The sequence below is a fragment of the Gymnoscopelus microlampas genome (genome assembly GCF_963454915.1).
Source record: "Gymnoscopelus microlampas genome assembly, chromosome: 1".
Taxonomy (NCBI): domain Eukaryota; kingdom Metazoa; phylum Chordata; class Actinopteri; order Myctophiformes; family Myctophidae; genus Gymnoscopelus; species Gymnoscopelus microlampas.
The window spans coordinates 40,534,274-40,555,546 of record NC_139962.1 but is presented as its reverse complement, the minus strand read 5'-3'; the positions used below and the strand labels follow the sequence as shown (position 1 = coordinate 40,555,546).

The 21,273-nt window shown below is 40.4% G+C and overlaps 2 protein-coding genes across 5 annotated transcripts in view; both read left to right on the top strand.

Moving 5' to 3' along the window:
* iqgap1 (IQ motif containing GTPase activating protein 1) overlaps nucleotides 1–17,222 on the top strand; it is a 46,501-nt gene extending 29,279 nt beyond the window's left edge. Inside the window, exons 23-37 of the mRNA XM_084064580.1 lie at nucleotides 580–944; nucleotides 3,145–3,308; nucleotides 3,723–3,947; nucleotides 4,402–4,542; nucleotides 5,010–5,094; nucleotides 5,985–6,217; nucleotides 6,908–7,040; nucleotides 7,816–7,918; nucleotides 8,671–8,806; nucleotides 8,919–9,006; nucleotides 9,746–9,955; nucleotides 10,739–10,905; nucleotides 11,094–11,216; nucleotides 14,888–14,996; nucleotides 15,430–17,222. Of these exons, the coding sequence (XP_083920706.1) occupies nucleotides 580–944; nucleotides 3,145–3,308; nucleotides 3,723–3,947; nucleotides 4,402–4,542; nucleotides 5,010–5,094; nucleotides 5,985–6,217; nucleotides 6,908–7,040; nucleotides 7,816–7,918; nucleotides 8,671–8,806; nucleotides 8,919–9,006; nucleotides 9,746–9,955; nucleotides 10,739–10,905; nucleotides 11,094–11,216; nucleotides 14,888–14,996; nucleotides 15,430–15,543 (2,396 nt within the window). The 3' untranslated portion in view covers nucleotides 15,544–17,222. The remainder of the gene's footprint in view (nucleotides 1–579; nucleotides 945–3,144; nucleotides 3,309–3,722; nucleotides 3,948–4,401; nucleotides 4,543–5,009; nucleotides 5,095–5,984; nucleotides 6,218–6,907; nucleotides 7,041–7,815; nucleotides 7,919–8,670; nucleotides 8,807–8,918; nucleotides 9,007–9,745; nucleotides 9,956–10,738; nucleotides 10,906–11,093; nucleotides 11,217–14,887; nucleotides 14,997–15,429) is intronic.
* A 929-nt stretch (nucleotides 17,223–18,151) lies between these two features.
* The window catches only part of crtc3 (CREB regulated transcription coactivator 3), a 53,980-nt gene continuing 50,858 nt past the window's right edge, over nucleotides 18,152–21,273 (top strand). For all 4 annotated transcript variants that reach the window (XM_084052239.1, XM_084052238.1, XM_084052237.1 and 1 more), the window contains exon 1: nucleotides 18,152–19,634. In XM_084052239.1, coding sequence (XP_083908365.1) covers nucleotides 19,503–19,634 — 132 coding nt within the window. In that variant the 5' untranslated portion in view covers nucleotides 18,152–19,502. The remainder of the gene's footprint in view (nucleotides 19,635–21,273) is intronic.

The window sequence follows — 21,273 nt, the reverse complement described above, 5'->3', positions numbered from 1 at the left end:
TTAATATTATTTTTGAAAAATGTTTGCTGTGCAATAATCACAATGTTTCGGCCATACAACCTGGCCTTCATCAGTCACCTGATGAAGGCCAGGTTGTATGGCCGAAATTTTGGAGCTGTGTGCAGACGTTTTTCTTTTATTCGCGGTTACTTATTTTGTCTTGAAATATCGTGCACCGCAACACATTGTGAGCTTGTAGAAATATTTATTTTATTAAGTGTACATATTGTATAATTAATTCAATCAATTGGTTTGATTAACTGTTGCACCCCTAGCTATGAGTAGATTTTTAAAGGAGCACTAAGATGCCATGTGCAGCTAGGGTGAGTTTGCATCCTCCATGGCAGGGCAACTTAATGGTAAAATGGATCATTCTCAGCCTAAGAAACAATTTGAATGTTGGTGTACAGTACATTATTTAAAACGTATTAAAGATTTTTTTTTGTATGGTCCAAAAGAAATTGCCTACTGCTCCTTAAATTTAGTTTTGACTCAACAAAATTAAAATGCCAAACGGAAAACTGAATTGCAGTTTGAAGCCCACCTGTATACATAATTTACGTCCCCCTCTCGTCACAGTCAGCGCCGATGACCCGCCGATGGCGGTGGTGCGGAAGTTCGTCCACCTGCTGGACCACAGCGACCAGGACTTCCAGGAGGAGCTGGACCTCATGAGGTTTCGCGAGGAGGTGGTCACCAACATCCGCTCCAATCAGCAGCTGGAGAACGACCTGAACCTGATGGACATCAAGATCGGCCTGCTGGTGAAGAACAAGATCACGCTGCAGGAGGTGGTGTCCCACAGCAAGAAGCTGACCAAGAAGAACAAGGGCCAGCTGTCCAACCTGATGATGATGAACAAGCAAAGAGGAGGCCTGAAGGCCCTCAGCAAGGAGAAGAGGATCAAACTGGAAGCCTACCAATATCTCTTCTATCTCTTACAGGTAAACATACATTTGTACAAGAGGGTTTATTTGCCATTTGTATTAACCCATTCAATCCGGGAACACATCCGTCATTGTCTCCGCCAGGCCGAAAGGCATGGCGAGAGAGTATGTTTTCCACCCCGTCCGTCCGTCCGTGTGTCCGTGTGTGTGTGTGTGTGTGTCCGTCCGTCTGTGACCAGCTAATCTCCGGCACCGTTGTCTTGATCGCAGCGAAACTGTGCACACACACTCCCTGGATGCCAATTCAGAACCTTTGCCCCAATTTTTTCTCATGGGCCTTTTATAGCGCCACCAGGAGGCCGATTTGTGCAAAACATATTTTTTGACAGCACTCCTACAGATTTTGTCCAAAAATCACGCAAATCGGTACACAGTATCTCTATAGTTATTAGACAAAACGGGTCTTTCAGATTTCTCATATTCCATCCTGATTGGCTAAAAATATCTTCCAAAGTTTGCAGGAGTGCTCCGTTTTGAACAAAATGCCTCAAATCATGAACACAGCATGCAATTTCCGTGAAATGTTGCACGCTCATTCCCATTAGGCCGAGGAAAAACTACCATTTGAAAATTTTCAAATCAGCCTCATGGTGGCGCTATAACAGGCCGGTTCGTGTTTTTACCTATAATTGCACCGATTTGTGTACAACTCTGTATGCACACTCCCTAGAGGTCAAGGAAAAACCTTTGCCCTGCATTTTTCACATCTGCCTTTTATAGCGCCACCAGGAGGCCGACTTATGTAAAACACATTATTTTATACTAATCCTTCCAATTTTATCCAAATTTCACGCAAATCGGTACACATGATCTCTATAGTCATGTGATCACGACGGATGTGTTTGATTTTTCATATGCCATACTGATTGGCTAAGATTGACATCTAAAGTTTGCATTATTGGCTTGTTTTGAACAAAATTCCGCAAATCATGAACGCACCGTCCAATTGTGCTCAAACTTTGCACGCACATTCACACTAAGTTGAGGAACAAATGCCACCCTTTTAACATTGGCCTGTTATAGCGCCACCAACAGGTCGAATTTAGCTAAACATGTTTTTAACAAAATGCCTCAAATCATGAATGCAGTGTCCGATTGTCGTGCAAGGCCTAAGAAGAAATGGCTGGAGTCACACAGCCATTTGTGTGTGTGACTCCAGCCACTGCATTGTGTGTGTGACTCCAGCCACTGCATTCAAATCATGAATGCAGTGTCCGATTGTCGTGCAAGGCCTAAGAAGAAATGGCAACCTTTTCACGTTGGCCTATTATAGCGCCACCAGGAGGCCACAATAGCCTACCTGACCTGGCGGAGACCTGTGCTCCGAGGAGCACTATTTCTAGTTTTTAGATTTCTTTGGGCTATTCAAAAAATAGCAGATATACAAGCTCATAGCTCGGCACAGAGTGCCGTGCTACAAGCTTGTATATCTGATTTTTTTAAATCGTGGGATTTTTTTGCAGATCTTTGAAGATATATATTTTGAAAGCGAACATTTGTAACTCAAATCTTTGCTTCTGGGGGGGGGGGGGCCTGGAACAAAACATTTTGTGATGGGGGTCTGTGCCGCGGCCAAATGCATAATATAAAAATGTTTTCTAATCAGTCGCTATATCAGTGGTGCTCCTTTTCCATGTCAAGGACCCCCAAGATTATATGTATTTGGCCGCGGAACTCCATCTCAAAATATGTTGTTCCAGGGACCCCCAGAAGCACAGATCGCAGTTAAAAATGTTTTCTTTAAAACGTATAGATATATATTTTTTTCACAATCAAAAAATAAATAGCTCATAGCGCGGCACCGCGCTGAGCTTGTATATCTGCTATTTTTGAATAGCCAAAGAAATCTTAAAATGACACATGCGTTCCTGGTCTTAATAGATTAAGTACATCGGAATTACAACAGAGACAATAAAAGGTGTGGAGCAAAGGGAACAGTATAGTAGATGCAATAAATAATGACAGTATGGTAAATAGAGCATCAGACCATATAGTCATTGGTGAAGTGCAGATTAGTAAACTTTTTGATTAAAAAAAAAAAAGTCCAGTGTTATATAGTAAATCTATACATAATAGATGAGAAGCAGATGCCGGTGGCTAAATTATTTGCCTTTTGCAAGCAAGTAGATGTAGAAGGAATTAAAGCTGCTGTTTTGCCACATTTAACCATTCATCTGTCTTTCTCCCTGTCATTCAGACCAACCCCACATATCTCGCCAAGCTGATCTTCCAGATGCCTCAGAATAAATCCACTAAGTTCATGGACACTGTGATCTTCACACTATATAACTATGCCTCTAACCAGAGAGAGGAGTACCTGCTGCTCAAGCTCTTTAAAACGGCCCTTCATGAGGAGATCAAGTGAGTATGACGTTCTCTGCATGAGGCCTAATGGGGAGGGGGGAAAGCAGCTGTTAACTACTTAAACAAAGAGGAAAGTCTGTCTGTACTAGAGTACATATGTACATATTGAGTGACTACATATTATTCATGTATTTACATGCAATGCTTATATTAAGTATTGCCTATACATAGCATAGCACTATATAATCACTGTTTGATGGCTGTAGGTAAGTACTCATATTACATAGGGAAAGGGAATGCACATTGACTGCACAGTGAGTTGGGTGCATTATTTTAATTACCAGATCCTTATATCCAGGAAGCATTTCTTTAAATAACTTCCGTTTTTAATGTGTTATCTTGACTCCTGTAATGCTTGAATCTCCTCCCTGTGATTAATAAAGTGGAATCTAATCTAATATCTGTCCACAGATCTAAAGTGGACCAAATCCAGGAGATTGTCACGGGGAACCCCACAGTCATTAAGATGGTTGTGAGTTTCAACCGAGGGGCGAGGGGCCAGAATGCACTGCGACAGATTCTGGCACCGGTTGTCAAGGAAATCATGGATGACAAAGCTTTGAACATTAAGACGGACCCTGTGGACATCTACAAGAGTTGGGTCAACCAGATGGAGACGCAAACTGGAGAGGCCAGGTGAGACATGAGGCCTGGATAGAAGTCCTGCCTTTGTCTGATCCCACTTAATACATTTTCTGCAGCAATGTTTGATAGGGGATCCGGCCTGTCTGTTTGTTAGTTTGTATGTGTTTGATTCTTAGCAAGATAACCTGAGAACGGGTGGGCAGATTTTTATGAAACTTGGTGTGAATGATCAATAAGTTACCCCCGTGATGTTTTTGGGCAAGGTCACAATCTAAAGGAAGGGATGTAGAACAAACAGTGTTTGTGCAGAAAGGATTTGCACCCCCAGTTGCATTTGTTTAATATTGTTCTAGTACCATGATCATTAACATTTCAATAACACTCAACAATGGTCTCTTCTTCTCTCTTTCTTACACTTCATTTACACTTTACCGTTATTTCTCTTGTTTTTTTTACATGAACACTTATTCCCCATCCACCCCTTACCCCTCCTTATCCCCAACAGTAAACTGCCATATGATGTGACCCCCGAGCAGGCCATGTCCCATGAAGAGGTAAGAACCAGACTGGAAGCATCTATCAAGAACATGAGGACAGTCACAGACAAGTTCCTGTCTGCTATCGTTGTCTCGGTGGACAAGATTCCGTAAGTTATTCAACCTTACTGGTAACTGTTGTTCACACAATGTGCTGTGACTCGTCTAAACGAATAAACCCTTCTGTGTTGTCCATATTCATAAAAACTATGTTTTTACATGCCAGGTCCTTCCATGTTTTGTTTATTTAATACCAAAACTGTTGCATGCTTCCACGCTTCACCTGTCATTCCCTGGTATGAATTGTGAGGTGTTGCCTCAAGCGAAGCTTATAGCAATTGTGCATAAAGGGTTAAATAAAAGTCTGCAAAATAGCCATGCACTTACTTTTACAGTGGGACAGCTCTTAATTAGTGCAGTTGCAGACTCATAGACTCAGAGACATGTATCTGTGTGAGTGCAGACAGTGAGATTGGGCACTTGAGCAAGTGTAATGTAAGAGCAAAATGGCCGCTGTGTGAATATGGTAAATTCCAAGCCTTCACTATCTACAGTCTATCTGTATTGTATTTCCCAGATATGGGATGCGTTTCATCGCCAAGGTGCTGAAGGACAGCATTCATGAGAAGTTTCCAGATGCCACAGAGGATGAGTTGCTAAAGGTTGGTCTGCTTATCTAGCCTGGCATGGCCAGACTAATATCACTGATTCGTCTGGTTTCCAGGCTACTCCTTATCAGCTGGAGTTGACAACATTGTTATTCTTCCATCCTGGCAAGCTTAAAAAGCATTTCTCCTGTTCCTGTCCTCTTGACTGAAACTCCTCTCTCTCTCTCTCTATCTGTTCTTGTCTTGTTCATTCTTTTTGTGCCTGTACTTATCATTATTTCCTTTCCCTTGGTTTATTCTCCCTGGCTTTGTTCCTTGCTGTCTGACTAGTTCCAGCCTCTTTGTTGGGGGTGTCCTTCTCTCTGCCTGCTGAAAAAAGGTGAGCCACACCAACTCTCATGGCTCTCCTCCTTTTTCCTCTTCCTTCTCTTTCTCAGTATTTCCAACCAGGGATGGGAATTGTAACTCCTTTCCTCAGTTTATTAACCCATCTAACCAACAGGCCTAAAAAGAAAAAAGATGGCAAAAACATGGATGGAACTGAGAACAGTTTTAATGTTTATGCCTCATGTAACCCTGGTACAACCCCAGTTTATTACATAAAAATTATTGTTTTTCTTTTCTGGCAAATGACTCTGCCTTTCTATAGATGCATGGATGAGCCAACTCTTTTTGTTGGTTTAATTTGGTTGAACTAATTCAGAGCTAATTTGGAGTAAGAAATCCATCAGTTTAATCATTCCCATCTCTAATTCACACCTACTAATCAATGAAAGATGGAATACTTATACGTATGTATTTGTTTATTAATAATATTTATATAATAATGTATTTATTTGTCTTACATGTTAATATATTTCTACTTGTTTTTATTATGTAAAATGTGTTAATATTGAGTGTGATCATTTAAAATAAATGGATATTCAAATGATGTTTTTGTCCAGATCGTGGGGAACCTATTGTATTACCGCTACATGAACCCGGCCATCGTAGCCCCGGATGCCTTTGACATCATTGACATGTCGGCTGGAGGTCAGCTGACCACGGACCAGCGGAGGAACCTGGGCTCTATTGCTAAGATGCTGCAGCACGCTGCCTCCAATAAGATGTTCCTGGGAGACAACGCCCACCTCAACCCCATTAATGAGTACCTCAGTGCCTCCTACCAGAAGTTCAGGTCTGACTCTTCAACGCACTGACTGACCCACCTGTTTGTCTCCTCCTCGTTTTCTGTTTGGCAGCTAACTAGGCCATGCAGTATGTATGTACAGTGCAGTATGTACACATAACATTTCGTTCTGTTTTGGCGTACAGTAGAGAGCAGTGGCTTTCAAACTGTTTGTGCCCAAGGCACTCCAGTGGGAATGTCACAAACTCTAGGCACACCTGTATTCATAGCGAAAATAGACGATCTACAATGCAACGTGTTGTGAGCTTGTAGATTGGCTAATTTCATACAAAAAAAAATAAGTTCTGAAAAAAATGAATTAAAATCTCTTTTTTAAATCACATTTTCACCTATAATCACATGCTCGAAATAGCGACACCAGATTGATAGTGGTTAAAAAAATATGCATTATTTTCTTTGGGTATAGAATTTGCCTCTGTATTGGGAAATGAGAGCTGACAAAGTACTGATATTATACATGTAAAAATATATCATAACTTTTTGTATAGTTTTATATGTTACAATAATAATGTGTGGTTGTCACAAAATCCCAAAGCACACCTGGACTTTTCTCATGGCACACTGGTTTTGGGAACCACTGCAGTAGAGTTCAAAGTTTGCATGGTAGAACATTCACCTTTCCTAGTTCTCCACCGTTTGTGTGTCTCATTTCATTCGTCGTCCCATCTTGCATTACAGACGTTTCTTTTTGGCTGCATGTGACGTTCCCTCGCTGGAAGATAAGTTCAACGTGGATCAGTACTCTGATCTGGTCACCCTCACCAAACCTGTCATCTACATCTCTATTGGAGAGGTCATCAACACTCATACAGTGAGTCTAAACTGTATGAACGCTCTCGTGGCTAATTTATATTTGACACTCGCGTCAACATGTTCAATATGTCAATTGTTTTCGAGTGACCAAGTATAAATTAGCCTTTACACATCCCTCTCACTGTCATCACCCCTGAGATCACCCCACCCCATTCTGCATGTGCGTGTACACGCATGCTGTTATTCATTCAGACTTTTTGGTATCTAAATTGTTCATTCCATGGTATAAGATAAGGCCTTTGTTGATCCCACAAGGGAAATTCAGACGCCAGAGGCAGCACAGCAGTTAAGATACAGTTACAGGGCAAGAGAAGGTACAGTAGATGCAGCAGGGTAAAAACATCACACACAAAAGAAACGCCACCAATAATGAACAAGAGTATACAACAGTATACACCCTCAACCAAATCTTGCATTACGTGTGCTTACACCTGCATCTATGTAACTTGAACACTTAAGCTCTAAATACATTATAGTACTTTGTCATACAAACGTACGAAGAATAGGGAAAATAGGCAATCTACAATTTTACAACCTGTTGCTTTGCGATGCATTGTGAGTTTATTTAATATGCTGTTGCTATTTTTTTAAATGTTGACATTTTAGATTATTATTTCTTTAAAAAAATTGTTTTACATTTTTGAAAATGTTCACCTGCCCTTTAATGCCCAAAAATAGCGACACCAGTTAAAGTGGTTATGGGGTATTTTTGTATTTTTAATTTGTGTGACTGATAGTGCTGTGCTGTCTACACTATACATTTTCTCTGTTAGTTGCTGCTGGATCATCAGGATGCCATTGCTCCAGAACACAATGATCCCATCCATGAGTTACTGGAGGACCTGGGTGAGGTGCCAACTGTTGAGTCCCTCATCGGTAAGTAGAGTTTCTTTGTAAATGAAGTTAGATTTACACCTACAGTATATTATTGCTGTCGGGCAGACGCCTTGTATCCCGATATTTAACTTTTTACATTTATTCTAGGGCTGTCATAATAGCTGGGTTAGCTGAGTTAATTAATTTATGGAAATAATTAGATAAAATATTTTAACGCTATTAATGCATGTGCAGAATGACCTGCCCCATACATCCCATAATTCCACCCACTCTGCACTAGTTGTCGCTCACAATGTGCTCTGAATCGTGATTTTTGAAAGATTTTGGTAATGACATTCTCAAATACAGGGATGCCAGGTTGAAAGTGGTTAAGTCTGTCTTTGGGTTTTATAAATATTTAACCAATGTTAAATAACAACACAGGTTCTTATTTCCATTTCCTGAAGAATAACGGAATTCAAGGTTTCCACCCGACAGCAACGGTATTGAAAATTAAATGATAGAATAATGGTCCATACTCCATATACACTACAGCCTTATCATATAGTATAAGGCTCCCTTTGCATATACAGTAGTATAAGGCTCCCTTTGTGACCAACATGTCAGTTAATCATTCAGACAAGCCGCCGACTATTCAAGTTAGATTTGTTTTTACTTTTGCACATTCCTAGATGGAAGCAACAGGATATGCCTTTCTAGTAGAAAGTAAACTATACCAGACAGTATTTAAACAATATAGCATCATCCTTTGAACTGCACATCACTCAAAGCAATTTCTTTTCCGTTCCAAGGTGAAAATCCCCTCCCCGATGGTGACCCCAACAAAGAGGTGATGGGGAAGACAGAGGTTTCCCTCACACTTGCCAACAAGTTTGATGTCGCTGGAGAGGCCAACACTGAGATGGATGCCAGGACCCTCCTGCTCAAGTGAGTCATAAAGTATTAGATCGCATTCCGTCTGAGACTTAAACAAGAATGCGCAGTGTCATCAAGTGTATGCCATTATATTTATTGTTTTTGTACGCTTTACTCTCTCCAGCACCAAGAGGCTAATTGTGGATGTGATCCGGTTCCAGCCTGGGGATACTCTGACTGAGATCCTGGACTCTATGGCCAGCCCTGAGCAGGTCAGAAGCAGGGGATTGGACGGGGATGGGGGCCATTACACTACACTGCAACGTACTCATTAAGTCATATAAAAACATATCAATCAAGTCATTAAAAAACATACAAATGGAGTCCTATAAAAAACATACAAATTCAAATGGATATAAAGACTTCCAGGTCGACATCTATGTCCTCTCAGTCCAATCCTCAGGTGTTGATAGGAAGTTGTTAGGTGTGCAGTTTGTGAATGAATCATTAGCTTCATTGCCTGTCATCTGTTATCTGTTGCAGTGAGTTACTGTAAGGGATGTTCACATTATAAGCCACAAATGATTAACCTCAGTGCTGTTTCATGGTGTGTATGTCCATTCTCGGCTACAGTGAGTCATACTGTTCTCCTTCGGTTTTGTGACATCATGCACATAGTGGAGTGAGCTGTGATTGGTCTACTTTTGTGGGGACAAACATATGCATACATGCTGTACATGCATTCAAAGACAAACCCTGTTCTAGACATCTCAACCTTCTGCCATGCAGTAAAACATTTAACAGTGTGCTGTACCATTTAATTAAGGATTAGTAAACTTCCTTCCTCTTAATGATATACTTGTTATACCTTAACGGTTTGGATCCCCATTACTTAACAGGTACTGAAGGATGACGTTTTTGGTGGGTAGGGAATAGTATTTGGAATAGAGCTATTCATATGCAATCTGAAAATGTACATTCATACAACTGCTATGATTTCCTGGGTGACAGGAAGTGGAGTACCAGCGTGCGATGCAGAGGCGGGCGATCCGAGATGCGAAGACTCCAGAGAAGATGAAACAGGCCAAGCCCGTGGTGGACGACAGCCTGACGCTGCAAGGGAAGAAGGACAAGATTAAGAGCAACCTGCAGAGGTTGGCAGAGCTGGGCAAAGTTCACCCTGAGAACCGCTACCAGGACCTCATCAATGACATAGCCAAGGTATAGCTATGTCATGTAGCAACAACAGTCTGTTATTACTAGAAGACACGTGAAAATGCTTGTCAGCTGTTTACACCACTAGCCATTTTTAACCACTTGAGCCTTGGCATCCCTGTTCTGGGGGAATGTTTGATTGAAAATAGCTGATCTACAAGCTCACAATGCATCCCAACTCAATGCTTTGTGAGCTTGTAGATCAGCTATTTGTTTTGGTGTAGAGGGGGGGGGGAAGGAACAGTACAGTACAGAGCTGGCCCCGGTAAACTTAAGTATTAGTTTACTACTGTAAGTATAGGGGGTTAAAGTGGGTAATTATTACAATAATTAATTAAAGAAATCGTAGGCTGGCTCGCTAGCTAACTTACAGCTGTTTCTCAGATAGTTTATGTTGTTTCACAGGGTAACGGTTGGTCACAATGGTTGTAATGTTCAGGACGGCGGGGTTAATGTTTACAGAATGAAACCGTCTTATAGAAACTACTTATGTTATATTTTTGTACTGTATATGGATGGGTTAACCATTTAAACCCTATATACTTTGTCGACTGGGGTCCCACAAGGGTCTATGCTATACTTTTTTTCACCAAATCTCTGCGATGCGTTTTGAGCATCGCAATCTGCTATGTTCGGTGAATGTTCGTCTATTTTCATCGAACGTTCACCTGCCCAGAATTGCTAGCATTCAAGTGGTTAATACCGTTGAAAGTAAATTTTCTTTCTTATTATAATGGTTTTATTTACATTTATTATTATTTTCTCCTTTTTCATTTTTTTCATTTACAGGACATCAGGAATCAGCGGCGGTATCGTCAGCGTAGGAAAGCAGAACTGGTGAAACTACAGCAAACCAATTCTGCCCTCAACTCAAAGACCACCTTTTACAATGTGCAGATTGACTACTACAATCAGTACATTAAGACATGTATGGACAATCTGGCCAGCAAGGGGAAGTGAGTGGGATTTCCTTTGTTTAACCTCTTGAACCCTCTATTCTTAGTAAAACAGACCTTAGCGGTTCTTGGAACGCTTTTTTCTGTCTACAGACTTGACACCAAATCTCCTCGCCAAAATACGATCTACAAGCTCAGGTTAATTACAGTATGGATGTTAAGCTCTTCATCATCTCTCGACTCCACAGGTTATCAAAGAAACCAGGTGACAACAAGACTAAGAAGAGTAAACAAGTCTCGCAAAAATACACTGCCGCTCGACTCCATGAAAAGGGCGTGCTGATCGAAATAGAGGACCTGCAGACAAACCAGTGAGTTCTACAGTTACAGTTATGCAATGCCCCTTTTTGTGTTGCCATGGATGACGCATAACCGTACACACATTTTAGAGGTTGTTTGAGTCTAATGCAGGATGCATGTCGGTAAAGCTAGACTCTGTTAAGAAGTGTTGGCTGCTCTGACACCAGTTGTACTACATTCTATTTCAATTTGATTTGATTATTTGCACAAAACATAATAAAATACATAAAATAATACAGACATCATATTATACATAAAATATTATCAATTACAGGTAGTAAATAATAATAATAATAATAAACATAATTTCTTTAGCACTTTTCATACAGAACATGCAACTCAAAGTGCTTTGCATAAAATAAAATAAACTAAAAACAAAAGCAGGAGGGGCACTCGAAAGGCACAGGGATAAAGTATCTGCCCACCACTGGTGAGTCTAGAGGTGCAAATCCACCGCGGTGCATCCGATTTGGCCGAGCATCTATATGAACACAAATGGCCTTGTTCAGGGGAGGGAAGCCGGCCGAGTGTTCTTTGTTGCTGCACGTATTCCTACAGGCCAGGGCAGCGTCTGTCAGCGGGGAATGTTGATTGGGAGGAGTAGGACAGAGTTGCTACGTCCTCACTGGCAGATGAGTCAGTAGGTTGCACCAGCAATGACGACACAGAAATATGTGGGGAGGAATTAATTGCCATAATGACTACAGTGGGAGAAAAAGGGGTAAAATAAATAATTGGCTACTCTAAATTATATGGGGGGGGGGGGGGGGAATAAAAAAGTAAAGCACAGTAATAAAGTTGAATGGAAAATAAAATGAAATAAAATGCCTTACAATTGTGAGAAATGGTATAGAAATACAATACAAAAATGTTTAAACTGAGTCTGCCTCTGTAATCTCTTTAGATAAGGTGTTCCATCATTTGGGGACATAATTGAAGAAAGCTGCATTGCCAGTTTTCTTTTGGGTAGGGTTATGCATATCCAGCAAGCCTGCTGTAAAGGATCTAAGGGCTTGTAAAGGAACATAATACAGGTGGGAGTCTATGAGTTAGGCTGGTCCTAACCCATTGGGAGCTTTGTAAACAAATGGAAGGACTTTAGAATTGACTCTGAAAGACACAGGGAGCCAGTGTTGTCTATGCAAGACTGTACTGATGTGTTCTCTGGTTTGGATAGCAGTTATCAGCAAGGGCCCAAGGCAGCTCCCTTGTGCAACAGCAAAAGTTATGTCATACTGTATTTCTCTGACATACTGTATGTTCTCCAAAACTAATTAAAAATTGTCTTCTTGTACAATATGTTCAAAACCAGTTTAGAATACGTTTCAAACACATTCTGGATTATCTCACTGTTGCCTTTCACAAGGTTGCCTGCAGAGGTCACCAGTAGTTGTAACAATTTCAGCTCTGATACTTGTGATTTTATTGTTAAAAATAGCAGTCCATCAATAGTGGAAAAAAAGTATTTTAGAAATTAGACATTTCTTTTCTGAGATTATTTAAGAGAAATAAACCCTTCTCGTGGTGTGTTATTTTAGGTACTGTAACTAGGTATTGTTTGTTCACATTGTTGGTGAACCTCCAGTCTAGTTTTTCTCCATTTCTTAAAGTAATGGATAGTGCTGCCTATCCCCAGCCAGGTTTTTACATGATGAAAGGCTAACTTTTTTTTTTTTTTTTTTTTTTGCTGCTCTCCCTCATGGAGCTACTTGCGGATTATACCAGGGTCAGTCCACCTTCAGGGACACGCACTGACCTTTTGCACCTTAATCCCATGTATAACGCACTGACTTTTTGTCTTTTTTATTGTGCTCTTTTTTCTCTAAGCACCTTAGCGTCCATAAGTACATCATGCACAGTATATACATACATTGCTGCTATGCTCAGGCACCTTAGTTTGTTTCTTATCTCAGGTACTTTTGTAAATATTTAGATAACTTGTTTGGCCTTTCTGCTGTTCTCTTGTTTGATCTCCTTCCCACTTACCCCCCACCCCTCTTCTTCTTCTTCTCCCTCCCCCCCTCTTCTTTCTATGGAATTAACGTTGCGATGGGAATGATGTAAAAAAAATCACACCTGTGTGAAGGTAGCGGCGCCTTTGATATATTTTGTCATAGATATGTGTTTCTACTAGAGAAACAATATTAAATCTCTGTAAATTTATTTCAAGGCTTCCAGTGGCACTAAATAGTGCCATTGGAAGCGAATCACCAAATGCATTCCAAGGTAAGTGGCAAAAACTGATCTGTCATAGCTGATAGAGTGGGTACCTAAAAAATAAACTTTGCGTGTGTATAAATGTGGTACCAGAAAGATATGTATGTGTTATGAAATAATCTATACAATTTATAAGCCGTACCCAGAGTGTTTATGTTCCGGACTTTTACAGTTTATATAGACATCTAATTCTATATTCATGACATCATAGTGATGTCATGAATAGTAACATAGTGATGTCATGAATAGTGACCAATCAGAACGTTGACGGACCTGACCAATCAGAACGTTGACGGACCTGACCAATCAGAACCTTGGCGAGCCTGACCAATCAGAGCGTTGACGGACCTGACCAATCAGAACCTTGGCGAGCCTGACCAATCAGAACGTTGACGGACCTGACCAATCAGAACCTTGGCGAGCCTGACCAATCAGAACGTTGACGGACCTGACCAATCAGAACCTTGGCGAGCCTGACCAATCAGAACGTTGGCGAGCCTGACCAATCAGAACGTTGACGCAAAAGCCAGGTATAGAGGGCTAATATCCGCTCTATACCTAAAGGTATAGAGCGGCTAGCGCCGCTAAAAAACACAACCTTGTAAACCTGTGATGTGACAATAAACCTGATTCTGACTATATACGCACAATCCACATCAACAGTAAGCAAAGCAAAGCAAAGCAAAGCAAAGTTTGTTGTTTACCCAGGGTGTCGGACTAAGCACGAAGCTTGTTTCCAGCCGAACCCTGCATGGAAGCCTTGCTCAAGGGCTATTCAGCGGTGATTCATGATTGATGTGATGAATTGGGGAATCGAACTAGGGACCTTCCGGTATCAAGGCCGCCCCTCTAACCACTAGGCCACCGCTGCCACCAGTGGGTGCTGGGTTAAGAGAAGAACACAATTTTAAATGGTACACAAAACAAATTAGCCAACAGTTCGATCTGTGGTGGATCTTTGTCAGATCATGTCATGTTTCACATTTGATTTTGATTTTACTTTGATTGGTGCCACCTTATTTAGGGCATTTTTGGTTTACGGTGGCAACAATTTTGTCTAACAAGCAGCTCGCACTACATGGATCAAAATAACTTAAAAGCTTAGATTCACTCGTCACTTTCTGCAAGAACTGCTTTTGGATCATGCACTCTTGTGTTTTGAGCTACAGTCAAAACAATGTCACATACAGTAGTGTTCAGAGACAGAGATATGAGACGCCAAAGCATTATTATCAATGATTATACCATATAGTATTGTTATTCCATACAACAAAAACAAATTAAAACGTCTATGGTGAATTCTATTTAATGGATATAGTAAGTAAGAAACAAACATATAGGTGGGTGGGTGGATGAGGCCATGGTGGTGAGAGAGGAAGAGAGAGGGCAATGTCATTCTTTATTTAATCATTTTCTTCACATATATGCTAACTCGTTCCTCCCCTGTCTTTGTATCTCCTATCAGGTTCAAGAATGTCATATTTGAGATCGCTCCATCAGAGGCTGTTGGAGTATTTGATGTGAAGGCCAAGTTCATGGGTGTGCACTTGGAGACGTTACAATTAGAATACCAGGTATGATCATTTTGTATTTCAAAGACTGTAGATGCAGTGTCTGTCTTTGTCACCTTCTTTGTATGTATGTGCTTCTACTGAGTTATGTGTTTTCGTAGCACTAATCAATGAGTGTTTATTTTGTACTAAAATGACTAATCGCTGTTTGTGTTCTGTGAACCACTTAAACCCTACAGTATATTCTTCATTCTGCGTCAAATAGAGCTTGTTGATCTGCAATTTTCACTGACAGTTCGCCTACTTTTGCGGAATATTTGACTATTATTATGAGTCACCAGGACTAAGGTTCATGTAGTTAATATTGTCCACATCCCCACAGGGGGGGTTTATTAAACTGTTATCCTAGCTATCTGAATTTATGCAGATAACTACCTCAGGGACCATGATTGTGGTGATCCTTCAATTATATTTTCTTTGATTTTGTTTCCCTCAGGATCTTCTCCAGCTCCAGTATGAAGGTGTTGCTGTGATGAAGCTCTTTGACAGGGCTACCATCAATGTCAACCTGCTCATCTTCCTGCTCAACAAGAAGTTCTACGGCAAATAGAGGCATAAAGGAGTGAGGGGCTACAGACACTGATGCACAAAAAACACCCCACTTACAAAGCAGTACTGAAGCCCTGTTCAATCACCATTCTAGATATCCTAGATGCTCTATTCTGTACTTCGCCTGTGTGCCTATGCAAAATTGTTGTCGTTATTGTTTTATTACTGTTATGTGCATCACCATATGTGCTTTATTGTTAAAGGCAAAGCGGTTCATGCATACTGTACCAGCATAGAGTGGAGGTTTGAGGAATTATTTTGCTTATAGTCTTTTCTGTTTCGGCCCAAAAAAGAAAATATTTGTTTTGCTTTAAACATTACCACCAACATGTGCATGGGCTTTGATTAATTGTAGAATGTACGTTTTATCTAAAGAGATACATTTGTATTTTGTTGTAGCTACTGCTTTACCTGGTTACCTGGCTGATAGACTGCAAGCCTAATATCACTCTTTTCTCCACCAATACCAAAGATCTATGCTGTTTCATACTGTAGCAGAGCTGTACTGCTTAACATTGTGTATTTTGATAGTTATGATCTAGTCTTTACATCTGACATAGTGCCTTTTTGTGTTCAGTCTTGCGTTACTGCCTTAGACCATTGCAAGGTGTGTTATTATTCTCACAATATTGTGTGTTTGTTTGCAATGGTCTAAGACAATAATGCAAGTAATGTTTAATTTGCCTTATTTCTATATTGGTAAATAGACATGACTTTCTCCTGTCAGTAATGACTTGGATTTGATACCACATTCTGACTTGACTGGGTTAATTTATACTTGTGTTGTGCAAAGTATAAATTAGTCTTAAGCATAACCTGAATTTGTCGTGGACTCGACTGAGGTGAGTATTACTACTACATCCCTGATGCACAGAAGGAACCTACAGTGTGTTCCATCAGCCCTGATGCAGATGTGCAGTACTCCTGTACAAGTTAAATCACACAGGTGTGCAAGTGAGCTTGTTTGTTTGCTTTCTCAAATGACTTGGAAAAGTGTTATCTGTATCTGAAACACAGATCATCCTGACTAGCAGTTCATTAAACAGAGATTTTAAATCTGCTAATCTATAAACTATGCTGTATAGTGATAGATTAAACAGAACGTTGATGACAGAGAATTGTTTTATAGTGTCTTATGTTAAATAGATTCAGCAAGCCTGTCCTTATTTATATTTTATATGTTGTCAGTCCTCAATATATTATAGTTAACATTTGCAAAGTTAAGGACAACATGTAGAGGAGCTTCTCAACCCTTAGAGCATGTGCAGTATTATGGTTAATTTGACTTTTGGCTCCAGTAGATGTCACTCTACTACACTATCCTTATTTTCTTAAAGTATTCATTGTAGCGCATTTGATTTATTTCAAGAAGCCCTTAAATGAGATACTGCCCTGATCAGAGGAACAAGATGTTGATTTCCTTGTTGTAAAGTATCCCTGTTTGGAGTTTTGACCCGGTTCCCTAAAATTATAATATGGGAGCATGTCCTGTGTATTAAATTTATTTTACATGTTTTAGAATAAAACGTTGTAGCTCCTGGATTTAGGACTGTCAATGTAAACGTAATATTCTCAATCTATCTCAAATGAATGCCCCAGTACTGGGCCCGAAACATGTGTGGTCCCAATGTTGTGCTGTTGCAGTCATCCTAATAAATAAAGGATTTGTCATATTCATCACACCAGCTTTTTACAAACGTCTGTTGTCATTATTATCATCAGCAGTGATGGAAGAAGTACTCACATGTTTTACTTAAGTAAAAGTATCAATACTGCAATGTATATATACTCTGTTACAAGTAGAAGTCCCGTATTCAAAATGTACTTGAGTAAAAGTACAAAAGTATCGGCATCAAAATATACTCAAAATACCAAAAGTAAAAGTAGGCCTACTCGTTGTGCAGAATGTCCCATTTCACAATCTTTTGAAAATAGCCGATGTGACCATTGAGCTTGTAGAGCTGCTATTTTCAAATGGCCGAAATATATATATATAGGGCTGAAGTGGTTAGTGTGTTTTGTAATAACCAAAATCTACAAAGTAACTCGTTTCTTAAGTTTTCATTGTTGAGTAAAAGTACAATATTTTCCTCTGAGATGGTAGTGGGGTAGAAGTAAAAGTATTGAAAGTTGTAAATGCTGAAGAAAACTCAAAATTGTACTTAGCTAGGTCTTCAACAGGGGGTCCTCAGAGTTACTACAGGGGGTCCCCCAAATATTTGTGTGCTATGATTATTTAGTTTTACATCAACCACTTGAACCCTAGCATCCCTTTTCTGAGGAGAACTTTAGCCAAAAAATAGCAGATCTACAAGCTTGTAGATCGGCTATTTTTGGCAAAGAGTTATAGGTGTGTACAGGGAAAAAAGAGCAGCAAAAATGTATCTAAAACATAATTTTCTACAATATAGAGGGGGTTCCTGCTTCATCTCTCTCTCAGCTAGGGGGTCCTTGGCCTGAAAACGTTGAAGACCCCTGGTATAGTCAATTTGTTATTCTTTTCGCGTTTTGTCGCCGCCTTGTGGATAACATGTGAACGGCCAGTGTTACCAGGGGTTGTGTTGGTGTGTTTTTACTCAGTACTACGATAACGCACCAGGGCACAGAGAGATAGATAGAGTTGTTGGCTACTCCTGTACTGTAAGCGGTGGCTATTACGGCTAAATGAAGTGAATTTATTCAGACGTCAGTTGGAACGGGACGGACTGGCCATGGCTTATCTTTGGAGTTTGTTTGGATATACCACAGATGTCTGAGAGGTCTATAATATCCGTGGATTAACTGAAGAAGACCACAGTCAAATCGCGTTGTTTTATCAATTCGATTTGGTCAATTCTGGATTCTACTGATCTTCTGGCGAGATTTTTGTGTGGCTTTCCATCCAAATAAGAAGCAGTTGTTGGCTCTAGTTTCATTTCAGTTGCCTCGGTCGGTCGGTCCGGACCAGATCGATCGGCGGACCACTTGTTGAGATGTGGGATTCAAACCTTTGCCCCTAACGTTATGAGTTATTGTCCGTGCACTCTCTCTCTCTCGAGCGTTGACGCAATTAACACACGGTATTAAGTATCTATGACAGGCGGTATGCAAATGAGCTGATTGTTAAAAAGTTGAATGAGTGCTTTCTGTCCAAATCATCTTAGAAATTATGCTGACAGTAGCAAACCTATGCTATCTAGCTAACTGCTAACGTAATGTCCTCGTCGGGTTCAAACATAAATCACTTGTTTGGTGAAATGTCCGGTCCTTTTCTTTGGCCGCTGGACTGGTGTAGCTAAATAATAATAGCGCAGCATTCTACAAGGACCAAATCTGACTACTTTTGCGGCCAATTTTCTATTTGATGGGTTAGTCCATTTCGCACAATAGTAAACAAAAATATCAATAAATTGAAAAATTGAAGGAAAAAAATATATACTATAGGAGAGGGGAGAAAACAAATGTAACTTTACACAAATAACTAGTGAATGTTGGCATCTGTACTGTCACGAACTTCTCTACGGCGACAGATAACTTTCTTTAAAGGCTAGGACAAAAATCAAGGGGATGGGACGGTGACGTTGCAAACGGTCCGGAAGTGTAGTTAGATTGTAGTTTCACGGAGCCCCGTGAATCGCTTGGGGTGTGACGTCACTGTCGAATCCTTGACATATATATTTTATTCTAGGTTAAAAGGCAGCTTTTAGCTTTTAGCCACGTTAGCAGCAGCGAGCTTGGTTTGCAACAACTAAAACTTCACGTCGACACCACACACACACAGGCCAACCAACTATGTGTGACACAGTTCTCTGCTCTGATGGATTCAGTGAAATATGATCTAAGCGTGGTGCTCGTCAAAACATAAGACTTCCAAAACACGCACACACACACACACACACACACTGTGTGTCAACACACAGTTTTTACTGTCTGTCACTGGAAGTTTAGTGAAGGAAGTGCGGCCCTGCACACACACACACCATGTCCGGATCCCCGGGCACGGGTGCCTCTAACCCGAGGAAGTTCAGCGAGAAGATCGCCCTGCACAACCAGAAGCAAGCCGAGGAGACGCGGGCCTTCGACCAGCTCATGACGGACCTCACTGTGTCAAGGGTAAATAAATAAACACTTGTTTTCAATGGGTTGTCCTTTCATTTTGCCCCCCCCCCTGGCCCGCACAGCGGAATCCAGAGTGTTATACTTGGTTTAGCTCACTGTTTCCCAAACACTGGGTCGGGACCCATGTGCGGATCGCGGACCCCATTTTTATGGTTCGCGAGTAAACATCCCTTTTTCTTTTTTTTTTGGTTTCCTAGATTTTGTTTTCAATTATTATTATTAAATTAAATAAATTAGAAGAAAAAAAACGTACGAAATAAAAGCCGATCTGCAAGCTCAAAATATCTGCTATTTCCACTAGTTTGGGTCCCGGGGGAGACATCAAATGTCTCTTTTGGCAGTTTTGGGTCTCAAGCTAAAAAGTTTGGGAACCACTACACTAGCTCACAGAGTAAATAATAAGTCTTCATAATGGACCATTTCCCCAATGTGTGTACAATAATGATTTTGAGCTCTTCTGGCAATGGCAAGTTGTCTTGGTTTGAAAGTCAGGTGTGTGTGTGTGTGTGTGTGTGTGTGTGTGTGTGTGTGTGTGTGTGTGTGTGTGTGTGTGTGTGTGTGTGTGTGTGTGTGCGCGTGTGTGTGTGTGTGTGTTGTCAATGGCTGCACGCACGCGCGCGCGCGTGCAGCCATTGACAACATTGTTGTTGACACTTGATCACGGTGTTTGATGCTATATTTATTCAACAGGTCCTTCACTACAGGAAAACTGTGCACCTGCTGATGAAACCCATTATAGGGAATCATCCTCTTGCCAGACCAGAAAGCAATATAAATAAGGTCCTATGTAAATAAATAAATAACTAACTAAATGCTTCCTTATCATGATGATGGCTTTGGAACTTCAAATCAGCTGCCTCTGAACAAGACTTGAAACTGAAAGTGTCCCATCATCTCAAATTGTGCAATGAAAATCTAGTGGAAACACTGTCACATCTTTGAATTCTGTCATCTAGATTCTAGCCAAAGCTGGCTTCTGTTGCCTGTTGTGTTCCAGACAACAGTCATTTGGATCCCTTTGATTGAATTTTTTATTAGGCAAAACAATGTAAAACAACACAGCTACATTTATAATATTTTTGTCTAAAAGGTCCGACCAAAAAAGTCCTTGCGGACTTGTTTCCGTTGGGGTCCTTGAATTAATTTCATAGACATATATAGTAGCAACCAAACAGTTAAAAAAATCAACATAAAAATACAGAGAAAAAATTCCACTATGTACAAAAAAAGCATGAAAAAAAAGTATATCTAATGTTGAACCATGGCTGCACAGGTTGTACAAGCGCTAGAGGGTAGCTCAAAGGGGTTTGACTTGTCACATAACTTCATATCTGACCTGTCTTGTCCTCATTGTGCTTCAAGAAATGTCTCTGTTATCCAGGTTCACAATTTCTCAACCCATGAATTTACTTTTCACAAAAAATCTATCTCAAGAAGTTTGCAAGCATACATGACACATTCCAAGACATAAAAACTGTCCTCTGGGAGAAAAAAAAAACATAAAGCTTCCATTCAGATCACTACCAAACTATTGGTTCACAATGTGGCCTTTTATGTGAGGGAGAGCTTTAAATGGCCAGCCAAAGAGGATGTGGTTTTGAGGCTATACTGGGTTAAGCTTGCCATAAAGGTA